Genomic DNA, 22513 nt, shown 5'->3' with positions numbered 1-22513 from the left:
CAAAACTGATGCTTTCATTAAAGTGGCCATGATCAAGATTTACTTAAATAAAGGGAAAATCAGTACCATTAAGTAATCACAATGCTGCTATGCAGTAATAAAACTCAATAAAGCAATGATTCTTACTTAGGGTTGGTTTCTTTGAGAATCTTAAGAAAATTATGAATACTTTCCCTCCAAAATACATAATACACACACACACACATAATTTGCATACAATTGTTGGGGAGGGGTCCAGGCGCTCCCTGTAAGCAGAGGTCTTTGCACCTAGGTTAAGCACCACTGTGGAAAAAAAAAAAATCAAGCCCAGATTTGCAATTTTACTAACTGGGCAAAATAGATATCAAAAAAAAAAAAAAAAGAAGAAGAAGATGAAGAAAAGAAAGAAACCACAAAAATCCAAAACCTACCTTTGAAAAACATACAGAGATTTATGACAAAATATAACAAACCTCCTTACAAATTCATAACTGAGCTTGTAAGAAAATAAAACAATTATTAGGCCCTGGAAATAGAGGAATATGTGAACACTGAAACCCAAGCCATCCTGGGCAGGGGTGAGGGAGGACATGGGATGCCCCCAAGAAGCCAGAACACTCAAAGGGCTAACCCTCGAGGGAGGGGTGACTCTGGAGAGCAATTAGGCATTTCCTATGCCCAGAAATTCCACTCCTACATATGTACCCTGGGAGATATGCACAGGAAGGTTCATGGTAGTGCTGTTTATAGGAAAAAATTCGACACAATCTAAATATCCATTGTCAGAAGAATGGAGTGATAATGTTGGCATATTCGTACACTGTTACAGCATACAGCAGGGAAAACAGATTACATCACAAACATAATGAATGAAAAAGCATGTTATAGAAGAATCAATACATCTTACAATTTGTGTAAATTTTTAAGACATTCATTCAGTTATACTTTATTCATGTTTTTACTATAAATATTATATATACTATTCACTTCTACATTTTAAATATCTCTATATTGAAATATACAGATAGTAAAAGTATGTGTGTATAGACACAAATATAGTAAAAGTCTAAAGCAGTGAATAGGAAGGAGAAACACCAAATTCAGCTGGTAGCTCCCCCAGGGGTGGGAGTAAAAGAAAGGGCTGCAGACAGGGAGCATCAACTGTATATTGGTTTTATGTATCATGTTTTATTTCTTAAACTGGTGATGAGTATATGGATGCTTACTCCATTTTTTAAAAACCTCATTTATATGTCTGAAATATTTCATCTTAAGTTTAAAAAAAGTCAAGTGACTGATTTTACCTCTACTCGTAACCATTTTCCTTTGCAATGGAAGAGGCAGATTTTCCCACAGAAGGGTAATGAAACGAAGTACTCAGAAGTCATGTGCTGCAAAACAGAAACGCATGACACTTATTATTCTCAGCAAAGAGCACGTTGCTACACCATGAGAAAAACACCGCTGTGGCACAGGCAAACTGCTTCACCCGTATGTGATCAGACTTTCGGCGAGGTGCGTGCTACAGTGGACGCAGATATGTACAGGGGTTGTAGGGCTTCTGCCTTGTTTCTCATATGTTGGTGGCAGCCATCTACCCTCCTTCCTTGCACATGGCTCATAAATCAGCCTTGTTAAAATGTCTAAAAATGTTAGCATGGAGGTCAGTATAATTCATCCAGGCTCAGGCACCATCAGTTAAACACAAAGAGGGAAGATGAATCCGATAAAATGAACAGCCTGTATGAAACGGAAGCAGTTAGGCTAGCTGTTCATAAGGCCTCCTCTTTTCATCTTTTAACATTCAAGATTCAAAGATAAGATTTTAATCCAAAACAAAAGAAACGTTATCAACACAAATATGGATATCAGTGCCAGTTCAATGTTGTTCAATGTTTTCATCCTCCTCCTCTGCTGCAGCTTGAAATGGGGACCCGCCATTGCCTCCTTCCTTCAGGGTGAATGTTTCTACTCTCCCCAAAGGCAATACCTCCTTCCACTTGAGTTTCCAGGGCACTAAGAACTGTCAAGAGTGGTTTTCACCATTTTAGATTATAAGCACATGCATGCAAATGAGTAACTACAGTCACCCTCTGGATGTCTCAGATTTCTCTAGGATAGATCCGCAAATCAAACTTAAGTAATGACCTTGAGATACAAGCTAAGACATCTGTAACAGAGAAAGAGGTAAAGCTACAGATCTAACGTCTCGATTCTAGGCTGTAGTCTAAATACAAGTTTAATCCACTTCAGCAAATATTTTGGAATACCTATTTTATGTAAGACACTAGGTAAGTTACTACAGTACCTAAATGAATTAGGTACTTACCAGAAGCTGGTGAGGCTCAGTCTCTGCCCTCAGGAAGCCTATACTCTAGTAAAGCAAACAAATACCCAAACAGCTAAAACAATGCTGCGTACAAGTGTCATGAGGCACTCGGGGTGCTCTGTAGGTCAGAGGCAAAGGTTCGCTTCCAGGTGAGGGGGTCAGAGATGAAGCGGCATCAGAGTTTAGTCACTTGGAAACCACAGCATATTGTGGATTACAACTATAATGCCCAAATGGAGGTAAGGAGATCCCTTTAGGACCTTAAAACAAAACCTCTACAGATCCTGATTCAGAAAATAATACTAGAATTAAAGGGAAAAGAGATTACTAATAAATGTAAACTGCAGAACCACATTTTCCAAGGCGCAGGTTCTCTCAGGGGCCATAAAGAGGTTGGGGAGTGATGCCTCGGAAGTTTTATTCTCCTTCTAAATTCCACGGTTCCGTCTTTGCCCAGGCAGAGGAGCCAGCTGCTCGAGCAGACAGTCACAGGCAGCTGCACTGTAGGCTCATCAACTGCACCTTGTGAATGACAAATCTACCGGTTGCTGCACACTTTCTATGTGCCAGGCCCTGTGCTAATAATAAGCAGCCTTGTGACTGGTCCTCATAACAATCCTGTGGGTACTCACTATTATTATCCTCAGTTTACCGTGAAGAAACTAGTGGGGATTTTTATTTTTGTTTTAAATTCTGAAGTCTGGGGCTCTTACCCTCTATTTTAGAGAGTCTACCTCAAAATATACAAAACTTACTACACATGTACAATTTAGTGACTCCTCTTGTTTGCAATGTTAGGACTCATCTTAGAGGTGGATGCTGCTTGGCCATACCTTACAATGAAAGTATTCCTCTATCTTATGCAGAAGGTCGTTGAGCTTGTTCAAACCCTTACAAGGCACCTGGCAGTAGAGTGTGCCGTCGGAGCAAATATTAGTCACTCTGACATTTGTGTACATGGCATCGACCTGAAACAAAGGACACACCAAGGATGTGAGAACAGAGTGCAGCTCTTACCTACCTAAGGGGATCTATCTAAACAGCTCATTGAAAATTTCTGCGCTTTTCAATCTTCTAAGCAAGCTGGAGGACAGATAGAATGAAATTCGTAACGTAAATGTGAAAAACTAGTTTGCATACCACTCTTTCCAAAAGGAATATCTGGTATCGTTTGTGTCAGGCACAGAGTAGACATTTTGCACACATTATATTATTACCACTTTCTACTGTCTGAAAGGCTAAGAGTATTTTTAGCTCTGCTTTAACTCTGGTTTATCTTCTCCCCATTAATTTAGAAAAAGAATTATTATATAAAACATATTTTTGCAGCATTAACAGAAATAAAAATAAAAAACTCTCACAAAATCAATCCCATTATTAGTTTACTTTCTAATTCACGTCCATGGGCCACAGGAATTTTTAGTAACTTTTAAAAATTATAATCACAGTAAAGGTTTAATTTTAGCCATTTTTAGTCAAATCATAATATAAAGGTAATTTACTATTGTTCTACTTATTAAAACAAATATTTTCCCAATGTTGCTATGAAGCCTTAAAAATGATCATTTTTAACATCTCATTCTTTCGAGTGGCTGCTCTATAATTTATTTAAAAGTGTCCTTTCATACAGACAACTATGTTCTTCACATTTAAAAAATGTTAAAGCTAGCAATTTAATAAGCATCTTCACTGATCTAATTTTCCCTTCATTTGAATTATCCTTTATTATCTTTGCAAAATAATTTCATATAAAATTAATAAATGCTCATTGTGGAAACTGGAAAATAAAACAAAAATCCAATTCTTAATAATTACTATTTATATTTTGGCATTTCCCCTCCTTTTAGCTCCCTTCCTTCCTTTTTTTTTCCAATACATACGTAATCTGTCTCTATCTAGTGTTAGCCTAAAATGTACAGCGTTCTTTTCTGGTGAATTTCTTTCCTGTGATACTTGTGAATAGACAACAGTGGTCACAGTGGTACCTGAAGGTGAACCTCTAGTGACTTGTCACATTTGGCCTTTAAGCAGGTGGCATTGATGTTGATGTCATCTTCTCCTGAGGTATCGTACAGAACAACCAGTGGAATATCAGCTTTTTCAAGTATTTCCACTGCAAAGATCTTTCCACAAGTTAAAGATTCAACCACCTTCACTAAATCAGGATCATCACTTAGAACTTCCAACCCTGAAAAATATTGAATATTTAAATTTCTACTTAATTAGAAGAATCATTTTAAGATGCAGAGATTGTGTTTGTTTTGGCTACTTATTACAATTATGAATCTACTACGAAATTCTTAAATTTTATAGGGAAGCTTTGTTATACAATCTTCTTTATACCATCCACCCTTAGGTTTAAAAATATTTATTATAACATGAATGCCCTTTTGAATGATTACACAAAGGCGGGCAATCTTAAAACAAGAAGAAAAGTTGACGATCAATCTGAATTTCTACCTTAGGAGAAACAGCCTTCACTTTACTTACAAACACATATTTAAAACAAAAAGACTAACATGTAAAGAAGTTGTCAGCCAATTATGTCTGCCAGTCATGTATTTGTAACACTCTTCCTAAAAATATACCCTTGGTTTTTTCATTTTCTAATTAAATATGCACAATTATTTCTTGCATGAACATGCACTTATTGAAAATTTAGACAACCTTTCCCCCTCCCTTTCATTCTTTCTTTTTAAGTAAACCATCATGGCCCTGAGGATACCAAAGAACTTTCAGATTTATGAAAGAAAGGTAAAATACTGTTTAATGTAATGTGGGTATTAGGTGAATTTTATTGCAGTCTAATTATTCTTTAAATTCTTGGAAAACTGTAATTTCATATAACATAATATGACAACTCTAAGTTAATCCATTAAACTAATTAAACTAGGGCATCATTTCCCCAATGGTACTACAATGTCTATTTCTATATTTTTCCCCTTTAAATCCGTAAGCAAAAGTTTACAGATTCCTTCTGACCTACCTTTCTCTTTTTCATATTCTGTTCTCCAGACACACACCTCTAAAGCTTTTATCAAACCTTTCATTTCAGCATCCTAAATCTTTTCCTATGCTCCTGATATGTTCTTTTCAAAACTAACTCCCACAGGTTTGTACCAGTATTTTTAAATTACTCTAGATTTATCTCACAGAGAGAGCCAAACCCCGTTCCTCTGACATAAAGACATCCCTGCTGGGAAGGAGGCATTTCTTCACAGGTCTAATTTTCATGAAAACAATTCTGATAGTTTTCTGAGTATAGCTCTGGCTCTCCTGCATGAGGCATACATATTCCAATGTCTTTCCTCATCATTAACGTGTGCCCCCCATACTTTCAGGTCATCCCTACACGTCACTCTCACACATGTGCATTTCTCTACGCTTCCTTGAGGAGGAAAGAAAAGAACAGTGATACGTGACAGTGCCAGAGACCGCACATGACCCACAGCTGGACTCGTGCTTGGGTGCACGAGGGAGTGTTCCCTGCTAACAAGCAGCATCCACAGAGTCCATCTCAGTGGGAACGAAGCTGGGAGTCACTTTACAACAGGTCGAACAACATGATTTACACTGATCCTGTATCCCATGATACAGGGCCTCGAACAGCTGTTACTAGGGCAGTTACGGCAACAGCAACCAAACCCTCTCAGATGTCCAACAGGCTTTTTAATAATAAAGTTAAATGTGCTATATGTTATATATAATGTAACAAAAATATATTAAAACATTGTAACATTTTTATAATGATCAAATCTTACAAAGAGAAATACAGCAGGCTCTTACTAGTTATCTATTTTATACATATTAGTGTATATATGTCAATCCCAATCTCCCAGTTCATCCCCCCCCCACCGGCCCCAACTTTCCCCGCTTGGTGTCCATACGTTTGTCAAAGTGGAGAGCACTTTAAAATAAGTTCCTTTTACCTGCGAGCTTACACTTCGTAGCTTGGAATGACAGTGAACAGAACTTCGGGTTCAATTTGTATGCTTTGCTCTTTTCAACATTTTCACTAAAACCATAGTCAACATAGCATACCTAATGATAACAGAAACAACAACGTTTAGGTTCAAATAAAATTCTTTATCCTCATGTCTTAAAAAAAAAATCACTTGATGCATTGAACTGGCTTCATTTTACCCCATAATCGGCATGTGAAGTGGCACCACTGCCTGGAAAATGCCAGGGGAGGTACCCCTGACTTAGCCTGGAAGAGGAATGCTGGGAATGGGACCAGGGGTGCCAGGGCTCCTGACTTCCAGGCCGCACTCCTCCGCTGCGCCTTTGCCAAAGGGGAGAAGAGGGAAGAGTGCTGAACTCCGATGCCTTCTGTTGTCAGCTTCTCAGAAGCACACGTACCTGGTCTGCCAGCCCTGACTGTCCCCACCCTTTCCTTGCTGGCATAATGCCTACATCACCTTATTCTTTCTTGATTTATACAACTCCACTAAGGATCTGCTTCCTTAGGCAGATCCTTATTTATTTCTAGAGGAGGCATCACACTGGTGGTATTTATCAGATTCTAAATCCCCAGAGCAGCACTTGTGACAGCTTGCTCTCAGCTGTTATGCTTCCAGGGACCGAGATGCTTTCTGTCAATGACAACAATGATGTCATGGCTGGATAACATGGAATTCTACACTGTAAAGGTAGGTAATTCTGGGTTTTTTGGGGGCTGTGAAGCTGGGTTAGGCCTTCATCCAATTCAGGAAAAGGTCCCAAGTCTGCTGGACAGAGCTCTGTGTTTACAGAAACTTGCATGGCACTTCCTCACCACCATCACAGATCATGGAGAGCCTGGATATTATTTTTAGTGTATTAATAAAACCTTCAGTTGAGAAGGACTATATAACCAACGGCTTTTTCTTTTTGGAGAAAAATAAATCTAGAGACATTAAGCTGTGGTTTAGAATGATAACTAGGAATCAGAGGGAAAGTGTTGAAAACTTAGTACGCTTCTCTAATTAAAGCAGATGGTTATTACAAATACAGAACAAATCACAGGGCAAAGGCATGGCAAAGAAAATACCAAGTAATACAGAGTTTTACTTTCTGCAGTAAAATAAAGTCCACAGCTTCTGAGCACCAAGATTCTGACAGTAAGTATACAAAACAAAAATTCTCCCCATCAGAGAATCTAAGGAAGAAAAGAATAGAGAGATGACTAACGCCTTTCCCTGACCACCTGATAGCCGTGTCTGTGGGGCCTGTATATCCCACATTGGAAAGGATCATCTCTTAGAGTCCATATCTTGACTCAGTGCCCGCCGAGGCCTTGATCCCTGGCAGGGTCCCCACACTACAGCCAGCCACTTCTCCAACCCCTAATTAGCACCTGCTTTTCCTTCCCAAAGGCCTCAGGATTCACACAGCTTTTTGTGTCCTTTAATAGCTACCAACACCCACAATTTGGATTCTGCTCTTCCTAGGTTAAAATGGAGACAACGTGTCTGTGAATAGGACATAGTATGTGAAATCATGATTCCTGGGCAATTTCGAATGTACTCCTAGCACTAAGAGACTAAAGAATACTGCTCTAAAATCTTCAAAGGGTTTCTGTAATGTCTGGAGCTTGTTTTCTTTTCTTTCTTCTTTTGAATCACGATACCATGTATTTGTATGTCAGCTGTGGCTCATAAAACATCTGCCCATGGACTGTCCAGCTGGACTGTCACCACCCTCTGTCCTGTGTCCTTTGGCCCTGAGATCAGCACAAGCAGGCTCATAATCGTGGCACCGGGCCCCAGTTCATTCCTGGATCTCTGGCTCCCTCAAGTGGCCGCCGGTCTCACAGCACCACCTGAGTAATAACCAGAAAACAACCCTGGGATGTGGGTTTGCGCCAGGCCAAACTGGCACCAACCTGAGGGGGTGACCGCATGTTCCTGTTTCTCATACTCAGAAAGCTCTGCAGAAAGCAAGGAGGGAACCTGTTCTTCCTGTCAGGCACAGTAAAATTCAAGAGAAACAAGACTTTCCAAGTAGTTGGGGTTTCTCCTAATAAAGGGTAAAACTCATCTCTGTCTGGTTCATGGGATATGGGGAACAAGATGAGGCCAGGACTGCCACAACTACTGCTGCCTTAAGAGCTTGCCACCGTAAAACACACCAAGCTGCTCTATTTATTCCTCACACCAGCTCACAGCTCTCAGAAGCAATGACACAGCCGGTTGCTTCCTCCTTTATGAGGTACTTTCCTGTTCTGGCTTCCGTGACACTGCCTTCTTGGTTTTCCTCCTTCTCTGGCCATTCTGACAGTCTTCTTTGCTCCTCTCACACCCACCATCTAAATGCTGAAGTGTTTCAGAGCCTAGTTCTGGGTCCCCTTCTCTGCTCTATGGGTGATTCTTCCTCAAGGAGATCTGACCCAGTCCCATGGCTTCAAGTAGCACCTACACGCTGATGCCTCCCACCCTGCTGCTACATCTCCAGTCCTGACTTCTCCCTGAGCTCCAGGCTTGTCCAGGTGAAATCTGATAGCTTTTCTCAAACCTAACAGGTCCTACAAAATTCTTGATTCTCCTATATATTGGTTCTTTTCCCTGATTTCCCAGTTTCAATAAATGGCACCAATATCCACCAGGTTGCTCAAGTCCCAAACCCAGCAGCCATCCTGAATCTTCTCCTTCCTTCTCTTCCACATCCGATGAATTAGTGTCCTGTCAGTTCTACCTCCAAATACATCCTGAATACGTCCCATTACCTCTGTCTCCACTGTTTCTACCCTAATTCAGGTCACAAGTTGCTGGCTACTGCAATAGCCATCTAACCAGTCTTACTCTCCTTCTCTACACTACTACAATCCATGTTCTCTACACTACTACAATCCATGCCCCACACGGGCACTGGAACAATCTTTGAAGCAAATAAACCAGATCACATCTCCCTGCTTATCCCTTCCTTCAAAGTTATTTTCTATCACAGCACCCTGGTTATTTCCTTCACTGCTGTTAAATTGTCCTGTTTATTTATTGTATACTTGTTCATTATCTGTCTTCTTTTACTAGCATATAAGCTTCTCGAGAACAAGGACTTGTCAGTCTTGTCTCCTGCCCTAGGACAGTGGAAAAAATGAATGAAAAGTTTAACAGGCAGATACTAGCATAATGATAGTGTCTGATTTTATAGGTAAGGAATCAGAGAAGTTAAATAACTTTCCCAAGGCCACACAGCTAGAAGTGGCAGAGTTGGGACTTAAACTCAGGTCTAACTGACTCCAGAGCTTAAACTCCCAAAGTAGAGGTAAGGAAGGAAGGGGAAGGCCCAAGTTATTTTTGCCTTATAGATCTCAGACTAGGAGATATCCTTGTGGAGTATTTGTAGCATTTATTATAAACACTGATGCACTGTTAACATGTCACCGGGGTTTGTATGGTTCTTCTCTTCATAAGCAATCCCTGTGCCTTCAAATAGCTTAAGTTGTATTAGACTTCCTAAGGGCAGGGAAACGGTCAGCAAGTAGACTGAAGTTTAGCTAGGAATGTCTGGGGCAGTTATCTCCTATCGACTAGAGGCCACTCAGGTTTCTCACTGAGCACAAAGCAGTGATGGGGCCACACTGACTGGGGTCCTGTTCACCTGGACTTCCTGCCCCCTGCAGTGCTAAGGGTTCTGAGATGTGCTAACCCTGCTTACAAAATTTAGACAAAACTGTGCCTTCATGAGTGAGTTCTGATTCTGGGTCTCTGAGCTGAGGGAAAAAAGAGGCAATGGAGCAGAGGATGATCACCACGAATGTGGTCAAGTCTGGAAGTATTAGAGCCTCTGAGGGAAGAGACTGGTGAACGAGCCCTCTAACCTTTCCAAGATGACCAAGAGGGCAAGACTTGGGGCATGGCCCAAGTCTTATCTGGGGTTCTCCTCAGCTGGCTGTGCAAGAAGGGAGAGAAGAATGCCATCTCCTCTAATCAGTATGGTTTCCCTCACTCCAAAGTATTGACCTGGATAAGAAGCCCACAGAGCTCTGATCAGTATTCATTATATAACCTTGGGGGAGAGGAATAGAGATTTTTTTCCTGCTTACATCATGGGTTATGGTACTACAATGGAGAAGAATTTTTTTTCTTTTTTTTAAACTAAAATTCTAAGATAATATAACTACCACTGACTTAAAAGTTGACAGAGATAATCTTTTACAGATACTATCTTTTCAACTTCTGGGGAAAACTAAATATAGTTAGAGAGGACAGAATATTAGAAGCAACATTTTCATCTGAAAAATAATGTTTGTCTTCATAATGCTTGCCTTTATTTTGTTCCCTTCTGTTGAGGTGACCTGTGCCCGTAACCAGGCGTCCTCCTCAGCATTCACAGCCAGCAACTGGCCAATCTGCACAGTCTGGACGGGCGTGGCCTTCGAGCTCTTACTGTAATACTCCTTCATCTCATCTTCCATTAATTCCTGAGCAGCAGAATAGTCTCTGCCCACATACCTAAATTAAAGGAAGGGAACACAAATGAAGCAACCTGGAAGAAGGAAAGGTACAGGAATTCATTAATATTACTCTGTTTTTCTACGGTCATCTTTGGTTCCAGGCTCAGACTTGCTTACACTGACAGGGAGGAGAACATGGAGTTAGTAAACAATTATATCTTTTTTTTTTTTTTTTTTTTTTTTCGGTACGCGGGCCTCTCACTGCCGTGGCCTCTCCCATCGCGGAGCACAGGCTCCAGACGCGCAGGCCCAGTGGCCATGGCTCACAGGCCCAGCCGCTCCGCAGCATGTGGGATCTTCCCGGACCGGGGCATGAACCCGTGTCCCCTGCATTGGCAAGTGGACTCCCAACCACTGCTCCACCAGGGAAGCCCAACAATTGTACCTTGAAAAAGGAGAATACAATACTGTGGAGCTCACAAAAAAAGACCAAGGTCCAACACACCACACAACAGAGCAAATGCTCAACAACAATCCAGAGAACTAGAGGATATAACAGTAAGCAGTCAGGGAGGACCAGGTTGAGAGAAGACTCAAGGGAAGGAAAGGGAGGAAGTGGAAAGGAAGACACCAGTGGAAGCCAGATGAGCAAGAGTCAACCTGAGATTTTGACTCAGGCTGCTGGAGATGTGTGTAGATTTCTGAGAAGAGAATGTAGTTGATAGTTCTGCCTTAACTAAGGCTGGGTCTGAACAAGTCTCAATCTCTGAAAACCAATGAAATCTGACTCCTCCTAGAGAAAAACAAACCCTTGAAAACAATAGATAGAACCATGTGACAACCCATCCCTCCAACTTACTGAACAAATTTGAACAAATTACAACAAAATGTTGAGTTCTGATACCCTTAAAGAGATAACATGTTCTAGATAAATGCCTCTTTAAGTTGCATGCTTTTTAAGAAATGTTTTTTCCAGGATACTCTTCTATCCCCCTTCTACAATTTTTGGCTGTTGACAACTGCAATCACCTTGTCCTAGTTTATGTTATCAAAACATACTGTTTTGCTTTCTGCCATAAATAGGCTGCTGCTTCCTTGTCCTTTAGTCTTCAGAGACAATTCCAACAAAGGCCTCGTTCCAGGATGGAAAACCTGGCAAATCAAACCTGGCTCCTTTATCAGGAGATATCTCAGCCATGGGATGAAGCCTTTTGAGTTTGAAGGCTATGCTGTACCAGCACCAGAATCACCTGGCCAGCGAGATGGGGGATATGCCACAAGAACATTGCTCTTTGAACTGTTCTAGCTTCTACTCAGGGCCCAAGTGGTCCTATACAGCTTTCAGAAACTATTCCTTTTAGGAGTATCTTCCTGTATTTTTGGTAACTATCAGCAGGACAGAAGAAACCAGAGTCAACCTATTTGTTACTAGAGGAAAAAAAGCTTTTAAAAGCCCTACACAATGTGGAAATAATGCCTCTTTTGGAGGCAATGGCTATTTTAAAACAAAATATGACATGCATATTATTCACTCCAGAAACAGCTGTAAAAGCTTTGTCATACTCTATCATTTAAGGTTACTGAGCTTTACAAATGTTAGGGTACTGCCTGGAATACAGCTGCACTTTTGGCTCTGGAGTCTCCTAGTAGATCTGCAGCTCTGCTCAAGTGCCCATTTCCTTGGGATCTGGAGTCTCATGGGGCCTCCTGGTAGCACTGCTACAGTCCTGGGAGCTCAACTGGCAGAGGCCTAGGCTGTAGCCCGTGGTTTGGTAGTCTGCATAGCATGGGCTCCTGCCAGGGAGGAGGGAGGTGGTGAGAAGCAGCATGAGATCTGCAGGCAGCTTCTGCTCTCTGTAGCCACCAACAGAGAATGATGCCTGGGCGGGGTAAGGAGGTAACATGACAGTTGGTATAAGAGTGGGTAGTGGCAAGAATAAGGTCATACATTATCCCCAAATTACCTGAGCAAGTGAACAAAGAATGATATGCAGGCCAATTTAGATATGCCATAAATACAAAGTTTTACAAAGTTAATTTTTAGACTGGAGACAACAGATTCCCATACTTGACCTAAGGGTCCTGCCACAGCACCTCCCTGTAACTTTTATGAGTCACAAGTCTACTAGTTTCCAGAGTCTACTGCCTGGGTAAAGGTGTGGATGTAGAATAGGGCTCAGCCTGCTGGGGTTAGGACGGTGGGGGGATACTAATGATCTAGGGTCAACCTAAGGGCAGACATTACCCATCATGCTTGCTGGTTGCCAGCCACCCTAATGAACACGTAGAATGCTGGCTCTGGGATTCTAACTTATACTGAAAAAGGGATCTAGATAACCTGAGGACCCTGGACCTAATCATCCTGGAGTAGATTGAACCCCCATCCTATTGAAGTCCTGGAACTGATCCAGATTCTTGCCAGATCTTGGGAAGAACGTAAGAAATCACATGATTCATCCAGTCCAGTGCTGGGTGCTTGGCTCTCTGAAAGTGGCACCAATGACTACTGGTAACAGATACCAAAGGATCCTGCAGATTTAGATTTTCTTTATAATGTCAAATGGTAAAAGTTAGCAATGTGCTCCTCAACATCCTTCCTTTACCTCAGTTTATTAGTGACCCACAGTGGGAACCCTAACCCTCAGCAAGCTATTTCTATCTTCAGGCCATACCACATCTTAGAATAAAAGCTCTATATATTTACCACCCCTCTATAAAAAGGACCTCAACAAAGCTCCTACATGTTCTAGTTTGAACATCCTAAGATACTTGATTCTCACTTCATCATCAGACTTAGTTTGTTCAAACAGAAAAGCTTCAATAGGTTTGCTGTATAGGACTTTGATTATTTTTTGTGGCCTTTCATTGGATCTTCCCAGCTCAGCTATGATCCTTGGGAAGAGTAAGAGTTCAACGCACAGGGACATTTTGGGTGAAGGAGCCTGGATTCTGTTCTGCTCCAGCCACAGCCACACCTTGGGCTGCTGCCTCCAGAGATCCAGCTACAGTGGTTACCATTCTTCATTCCAAGTTAGAAACAGCAAATTATAGTCTTTCAACATTTTCTATGTATTCTACATTTCCTCCAAAAGTCCACATCAAGTGCCTGAACCGAACTGTTTTTTGGAATTCCAGTTATCATTAGCCACTTAGGCAATAATTCCTTCTCCCAGGCAATGATATCAAAAGGCTCGAGAAACCAGAGGGCTAATCTGATGCATTACACTAGAAGGCGGTGCTTAGCTATTCTGACTTTTAGGAAACACTACGTAATCCCAGATTAAACAGTATTACCTACCTAGTGGGTGATTGCTCTTTCTATGGACTAGGTATTGCTTTTGACTTATATAGTTACCATTATGCTTTTGACATAGATTATTTTCATGTTCAGACCATATCATCATTTCAATTTTTAAAACTGTAAGAAATCTTTTCTCGCAAAAATAGTTATTTTAAACATTATACTTCAATATAACTCTATAGAACTAAAAATATATTATTCTTCCTCAACCAGCATCTATATGAAGAATAGCCAAGTAGCAACAGTACACTAGGATTCTAAAGAATTAGAAAATAAAACTTGCCTGATAACCACTTCATTTGTGTTGCTCAGTTCAACCACCAGTACAGATGGGGATGCCTCAGTTGGAATGATTAACGGAGGAATTGTTACAGTCTCCATAAAGGTATCAGCACTTTCGGTAATGTTTTTTTCTATCTGCAAATATTCTTGTTCAATCACAGACTTGGCATCATAATCTCCATGTGCTTGCTCTGCATCCTTTAGGATTTTGTCAGTGGGTGGTGGAAGTTTAGCATAGAGAATGGCCTTCTGAGGGTTTCCAGAAATGTAGTCTATGGTGCATACATCGGAAAGCGAGGCAAGATTTTTTAAGGCATCCTCAGGTAATTTCACTTTGTACATGTCCTCAAATGCTTTTGGGAGTGCGCTGGCCCAAAGACCACTTGAGTATTTCACCAGCAGCTCCTCAACTTTCTCTTTAAAGTCTCCTGGCATAACTGTTGGACACCCTTTGAGTGGTGGTATTTGTTTTGGAGCAGGTAGTGGGGATGGTGGCACTTTTTCAGCATTCAGTTCACTTCTCAAAAGCTGCTTTCTCTTAGCTGGATAAACAAGTAAATCTTGACCACCATTGCAAGGTTTTTCCACCTGAAATTTTTAAATACAGCAAATGACAGATATTTTAATGGCTAAAAACAACCTGAGAGCACATTAATGCATTTTAAATTTGAGAGAAACACTTTTCAAATTTATGAAGAGAACACAAAATTGTACATTTTACTCTTCTCAATCACTAAGACTTTAATACACTGCCTTCACTTGCAAACATGATCATGCACCACATTTCAGTAACAAGCAGGGAAATGAAATAGTATGAATTTCCCATGTGAAGCACCTGACCTCCAATAACCCTAGGAAATCATGAAAGCTTCTGCCCTGTACATCACCTAGTTTCTCTGACAAATAGTTTTGTCTCACCTAGTTTCTCTAACAAATACAAAGCAACAGCTTACAAAATTGACAGAATACAAGGAGGAATGAAACCATGAAAAGGTATCAGAACTGTCAGGAATAAACCACTGGGAAGAAAGCTAGGAAATATTCAGGCAAAACTGAGGTGCTGTCTCTCTTCTTCCTGCAGTGTTCTGAGAAAACCCTCAGCTTTCCATTATGTAGGAAGGTCAGTCCAGAGGTAAGGCACACATTTTCCAACAACTACAGTAGAAAGTTAGCTAAAAGTGTTGTCCCTCTAATGAACAAGACTTAAGAATGCCCAGCAGTTGTATACCATCCAATTTCTAATTTTCTTCTCGTAACATTCCAGAGAGGCACAACAAGACTTAAGAATGCCCAGCAGTTGTATACCATCCAATTTCTAATTTTCTTTTCATAACATTCCAGAGAGGCACGGCTTCAATATAAGAGAAGGAGGAAAAGAGAAACTGATGTATGGAACCATTTTTCCAAGTTCTAAGCCTTTCCACTCCTAGACCAGGGGTCAGCACACCACAGGCTGCAGCCCAATGCAGCGTGCCACCTGTTTTTCCATAGCCCATGGGCTAAGAATGATTTTTCTATTTTTAAATGGCTGAAAAAAAAACAAAAGAATTACTTTGTGACATGAAAATGATATGAAATTCAGTGTACATCAACAAAGTTTTATTGGCACCCAGCCATTCTCTATGTAGTGCATATGGCTGCTTTTGCACTACAATGGCAGAGTCGGTTAGTTGTGCCAGACTATGGGTGACAGTCACAAAGCTCTTGGCCTGCAAAACCTAAAATATTTATTACTTGGTCCTTTACAAAAAGAATTTCTCAATTTCCGATTAGACTGAAGTTAGTACTCATAGCCCTCTGAAATTCTTCTATTCTGTCAGATCCTATTCACCTATTCTTTAGCTGAAATTTAAGACCTTAGGAGGCTATCCAGACCACTAAGGTGATAGTACAAGCTTACAAGAAGTAACCCCTTCCCCAAGAAGAATAGAATATTAAAGTTGCTGGGTGGGTAGCTTGTCAGTAAAGAACATTGACTTCATTTACTAATTTTCTATATAATGCTTAGGAAGAGAGAACATAAATACAGTTGACCCTGCTGACACCGTGTGACACTCTGGATGGTATTTATATGATATTCACAATTTGTGTCCTTAATGTTAAGGCTGGAAACACAAACATTTGGGACACTCCTCATTTTGCTCTCAATGGTTAGCCTACCTCTCCAAAGACTCACATTTTAAAATCTGGAATCTTAAAATGCCTATCTTCACTGTGCTTTAAGGCACTTAAGATACAAGGACACAGACTGGGTATCCAGAAAAGATTTGAGAAATATACTTTTTGAGAAAATGGAAAAATAAAACAGAATTCTATTTCTATGTAAGTTTTTCCCTTGTCATACAGAATCCCAGTTAGTAGCCTCTTCAATAAGTGGTGCTGGGAAAGCTGGACAGCTACATGTAAAAGAATGAAATTAGAACACTCCTTAACACCATACACAAAAATAAACTCAAAATGGATTAAAGACCTAAATGTAAGGCCAGACACTATAAAACTCTTAGAGGAAAACAGGCAGATCACTCTATGACACAAATCACAGCAAGATCCTTTTTGACCCACCTCCTAGAGAAATGAAATAAAAACAAAAATAAACAAATGGGACCTAATGAAACTTAAAAGCTTTTGCACAGCAAAGGAAACCATAAACAAGACCAAAAGACAACCCTCAGAATGGGAGAAAATATTTGCAAATGAAGCAACTGACAAAGGATTAATCTCCAAAATTTATAAGCAGCTCATGCAGCTCAATATCAAAAAAACAAACAACCCAATCCAAAAATGGGCAGAAGACCTAAATAGACATTTCTCCAAAGAAGATATACAGACGGCTAACAAATACATGAAAGGATGCTCAACATCACTAATCATTAGAGAAATACAAATCAAAACTATAATGAGGTATCACCTCACACCAGTCAGAATGGCCATCATCAAAAAATCTACAAACAATAAATGCTGGAGAGGGTGTGGAGAAAAGGGAACCCTCTTGCACTGTTGGTGGGAATGTAAATTGATACAGCCACTATGGAGGGTCCTTAAAAAACTAAAAATAGAACTGCCATTCGACCCAGAAATCCCACTACTGGGCATATACCCTGAGAAAACCATAATTCAAAAAGGGTCATGTACCACAATGTTCATTGCAGCTCTATTTACAATAGCCAGGACATGGAAGCAACCTAAGTGTCCATCGACAGATGAATGAATAAAAAAGATGTGGCACATATATAAAATGGAATATTACTCAGCCATAAAAAGAAACAAAATTGAGTTATTTGTAGTGAGGTGGATGGGCGTAGAGACTGTCATACAGAGTGAAGTAAGTCAGAAAGAGAAAAACAAATATCGTATGCTAACAAATACATATGGACTCTTAAAAAAATGGTTCTGAAGAACCTAGGGGCAGGACGGGAATAAAGACGCAGACGTAGAGAATGGACTTGAGGACACGGGGAGGGGGAAGGGTAAGCTGGGAGGAAGTGAGAGAGTGGTATGGAGATAAATACACTACTGAATGTAAAATAGATAGCTAGTGGGAAGCAGCCATACAGCACAGGGAGATCAGCTCGGTGCTTTGTGACCACCTAGAGGGGTGGGATAGGGAAGGTGCGAGGGAGACGCAAGAGGGAGGAGATATGGGGATATATGTATATGTATAGCTGATTCACTTTGTTACAAAGCAGAAACTAACACAATTGTAAAGCAATTATACTCCAATAAAGATGTTAAAAAAACAAAAAAAGAATCCCGGTTAGTACAATTTTAGATTTAGACATGGCAGTCCTCCATATCCAAAGCCAGCTGAGCCTGCTGGGCCCATCTTAAAACCCTTCTTCAGTCTTCACCTAGCAACATCTTCTCAACTCTTTGCAACACCTTCTCTGAAGTGGATGGCAGAGGCTAATTTCAATGGAATATAGTCCATCTTATTCATCTAAAATAACTCTCACAAGACGCATGTCCTATCTGTCCACATGGCTTCTTCTAACCCAAAAGAGGACAACAGTTCTTCAGTTTAATGATCCTTTTCTTTCCAATAAATTAACTGGGAATATGAGATACTTCAATGTTTGTTTACTAATCTCCCCCACTCTTGGCCCCAAAGCTTCCATTCCCACCTGTGCTTTAGATGCAATCAGGACCAATTACCTAACAATGTAATTGTCAAATCTGTCAAACCTCTAAACATGACCTCTGAATACCATCCAATTTCTAATTTTCCATTCCCACCTGTGCTTTAGATGCAATCAGGACCAATTACCTAACAATGTAATTGTCAAATCTGTCAAACCTCTAAACATGACCTCTGAACATGACCAGCACACTGAGTTCTTCTAACTAGGGATTACTTTTTTTTTTTTTTTTTTTTTGCTGTATGTGGGCCTCTCACTGTTGTGGCCTCTCCCGCTGCAGAGCACAGGCTCCAGACACGCAGGCTCAGCGGCCATGGCTCACGGGCCCAGCCGCTCCACGGCATGTGGGATCCTCCCGGACCGGGGCACGAACCCGTGTCCCCTGCGTCGGCAGACGGACTCTCAACCACTGCGCCACCAGGGAAGCCCGGGGATTACTATCTTAACAGAAGTTATGAATATTAGGTCCACTTGATGTGAATTTGGTCAGGACAAGAAGAGAATTCCCATTTTTCTGGCCTTTATTCCAGAATAATGCTTAAAGATCACCTGGAAGTAGTAAGCTTCCAGGGCTTTGTCTGGAGCATTTATATCAAGCTTTGCCAGTAGCATTTATATCAAGCTTTGCCAGTCAGCCTATAAAGTAGATTTTTGACCAATAAGCCTGAGTTTATTCAAAGTACAAACAATGGCCAAATAATCATCTGAACTAGAAGGCAGGTTTGTTTCCTCAGCAGTTTTATTTTCATTGTTTAAAGTAGATACCCTACCCCAGCCCCCAGCAATCCCCAAATGACTAGTTCCTTGAATTGTAGCCACTTTCCAATTTTTACTGGCTTCTTCTTGATCTCATAAGCCAGTTATGTGCCTAATTCCACTTTGTTCTCTAGTAATTTGGCCTCTTTAAATTCAAATTAGCATCTACTAAGATTAAACATAAGCCTGACTTTCGGAACAGAATCTGACACTAACTGGAGTTGATGCAGATGTTCTTCAACATGTTAGACAACTATTCATGGATAATTTAGTGACATGGAAAATATGCCTGGTCCACGTACGTCATTAGCCAATCTTTGGAGAATAGCTGAAGGGTTACTCAATTCAAAGGAAAAGATCATGAAACTCATATTGTATAGAATTTAAAATATATGTAATTTAAGACAAATGTAATTTTTTTCAACTTAAACTCTTTGTTTTAAATTTATCATGAAAGTGAAAATTTGCTTTTCTCAGGCATTCCAATGTGATCACCATCTGTCCTTCAGAACATGTGTCTTCTTTTTAATTTTCTGGTCAATGGGCTTAGAAACAACACCTATTACTATATCTATTCCCAGCCTATGAGAATCTTCCCAAAGGCAAGAAATTGCTGGAATGTGGGTTACAGTATGGTGTCCACTCTTCACTATGCTCTGGTACATCTGACCGGATTTACATGCTGTTCTCTTGTCTCATCCCCCAAAACAGAACAGCTGTCTCTGGCCTTCATAAATGACCAAGGTAAGTCAATGGCTACTTGAAACATGGCTTTTATTATTTCCTTAGCTGGTAATCAGCTGCTAATCATTCCAGCTGGGTCTTTCAGGAGGCTGCTTTTACAACTTCTATTGGGTTGGCCAAAATGTTCATTTGTTTGTTTCCGAAAGATGGTTCTAGTAGCACTTAGTTGTTTTTAACTTCAGTTGAAACGATTTTGTTAGATTGTATTGTGACAGTCGTCATATCAGTGTGCATTTAAAAAAAGACTTATCAAAACTGGTGAATTTTTGTGTAGCCATTTTAATACTGAAGATGAAAGAAAAAAGCAACATTTTCCACATATCATGCTTTATTATTTCAAGAAAGGTAAAAATGCAACTGAAACGCAAAAATAAGGTTTGTGCAGTGTATGGAGAAGGTGCTGTGACTGATCGAACATGTCAAAAGTGGTTTGCGGGGCTTCCCTGGTGGCTCAGTGGTTAAGAATCTGCCTGCCAATGCAGGGGACATGGGTTTGAGCCCTAGTCCGGGAAGATCCCACATGCTGCAGAGCAACTATGCCTGTGCACCACAACTACTAAGCCTGTGCTCTAGAGCCCGTAAGCCACAACTACTGAAGCCCACGTGCCTAGAGCCCGTCCTGCGCAACAGGAGAAGCCACCACAGTGAGAAGCCCACGCACTGCAATGAAGAGTAGCCCCTACTCGCCGCAACTAGAGAAAGCTCGTGCGCAGCAATGAAGACCCAACGCAGTCAAAAATAAATAAATAAAATTTAAAAAGTGGTTTGCGAAGTTTTGTGGTGGAGATTTCTCGCTGGACGATGCTCCATGGTCGGGTAGACCAGTTGAAGTTGATAGTGATCAAATCGAGACATTCATTGAGAATAATCAACGTTCTACCACGCGGGAGATAGCCAACATACTCAAATATCCAAATAAAGCATTGAAAATCATTTGCACCTTCTTGGTTATGTGAATCGCTTTGATGTTTGGGTTCCACATAAGTTAAGCGAAAAAAACCTTGACCATATTTCCACATTTGATTCTCTACTTAAACGTAATAAAAATGTTCTGTTTTTTAAAACAAATTGTGACAGGTGATGGAAAGTGGATATTGTACAATAACGTGGAACGGAAGAGATCATGGGGCAAGCAAAATGAGCCACCACCAACCAAAGGCTGGTCTTCATCCAAAGAAGGTGATGTTGTGTATATGGTAGGATTGGAAGGGAGTCCTCTGTTATGAGCTCCTTCAGGAAAACCAAACGATTAATTCCAACAAGTACTGCTCCCAATTAGACCAACTGAAACCAGCACTTGACGAAAAGCGTCCAGAATGAGTCAACAGAAAATGCATAATCTTCCATCAGGATAACGTGAGACTGCATGTTTCTTTGACGACCAGGCAAAAACTGTTACAGCTTGGCTGGGAAGTTCTGATTCATCTGCCGTATTCACCAGATATTATTGCACCTTCGGATTTCCATTTATTTAAGTCTTTACAAAATTTTCTTAATGGAAAAAATTTCAATTCCCTGGAAGACTGTAAAAGACACCTGGAACTGTTCTTTGCTCAAAAAGATAAAAAATCTTGGGAAGATGGAATTATGAAGTTGCCTGAAAAGTGGCAGAAAGTAGTGGAACAAAAGGGTGAGTACGTTGTTCAATAAAGTTCTTCGTGAAAATGAAAAGTGTGTCTTTTATTTTTACTTAAAAACCGAAGGCACTTTTTGGCCAACCCAATAGTTCCTGTAGTCTAATTGATTCAGGTACATACCTGAGAAGGGGGTCAAAAGGCCTCCTGTTCTATAGGAGAAGACTCAGGATCATAATCCTGCCATTTTCTTCCACGGTTTCGTTGTTTTGTGGCTCTTCAGTTTTGTGTTTGGTTTTGGATATTCACCCAAAAAATCGCCAGTCCAATGACTGGAAACTGGCATGACCTGGAACTCCATAGATTTACTATGTATGGGTCCTTACCTCCACCTCCCAACAGCAGAGACAGGTAGTAACCTAAAGGATTAACTCCTTACACCATGGAGTTCAAGCCATCTCCTCTGGTGATCATCAGAAGATTCTAGTATCTAACATGCCTTAAACCTTCTATTCCCACAAGTTCATTATATTTAGCTTGATTTCTGCCTCATTTGGAATCACAACTTGAATGGGATACTTCTCTCACATCCCTCTGAGTTTTTGTAAGTTTGGAGTTGACAGATTAGGTTTGGTAGATGTGAGACTCAAGGACTTAAAACATCAACTTCTTCAGGAGCCCTGTAAGTTCACACAAATAGAAGTCTTCATGCTATATGCCTAGAAATTGTCTTCTTAATTCTAAGAGGTCTTTACTTCTTCCTAATTTACCTGTTCTGTAAAGTTCTTGAAGCCAAGCTCCTTTGAGTTTATGAAGGCTCACCTGCTAACTCTGCAGCATAGGCTGCTGAGGTAAACTTACTGTTTCTTATGGAATTAGAATTTTCTTTGGGATTCTGTAACAGAATTGGTATTGTCCAATTAAATCAAAAAGTTTCAAAGCAGTTGTATGGGTGTCATTCAGACACAGTTTTGTTTCCATTGGGTAGTAGTTTTTTGTGTTGAAGCTTTAAATTACATTCTAAATTTCATTTTA

The 22513-nt window shown here is 40.4% G+C and overlaps 1 protein-coding gene across 4 annotated transcripts in view; it reads right to left on the bottom strand.

Moving 5' to 3' along the window:
- The window catches only part of TDRD7 (tudor domain containing 7), an 89340-nt gene that overhangs the window by 17934 nt on the left and 48893 nt on the right, over positions 1-22513 (bottom strand). For all 4 annotated transcript variants that reach the window (XM_089912545.1, XM_089912543.1, XM_089912544.1 and 1 more), the window contains 6 exons: positions 14270-14856; positions 10557-10743; positions 6238-6349; positions 4294-4496; positions 3142-3276; positions 1284-1370 (listed from right to left, as the gene is read on the bottom strand). In XM_089912545.1, the coding sequence (XP_089768671.1) occupies positions 1284-1370; positions 3142-3276; positions 4294-4496; positions 6238-6349; positions 10557-10743; positions 14270-14856 (1311 nt within the window). The remainder of the gene's footprint in view (positions 1-1283; positions 1371-3141; positions 3277-4293; positions 4497-6237; positions 6350-10556; positions 10744-14269; positions 14857-22513) is intronic.

This window comes from Delphinapterus leucas, chromosome 6 (genome assembly GCF_059928025.1).
Source record: "Delphinapterus leucas isolate spDelLeu-1000000601 "Yukka" chromosome 6, BTC_Dleu_Yukka2, whole genome shotgun sequence".
Classification (NCBI taxonomy): domain Eukaryota; kingdom Metazoa; phylum Chordata; class Mammalia; order Artiodactyla; family Monodontidae; genus Delphinapterus; species Delphinapterus leucas.
Note: the sequence above shows the minus strand (reverse complement) of the source record. Positions and strands in the feature narration are given on the sequence as shown.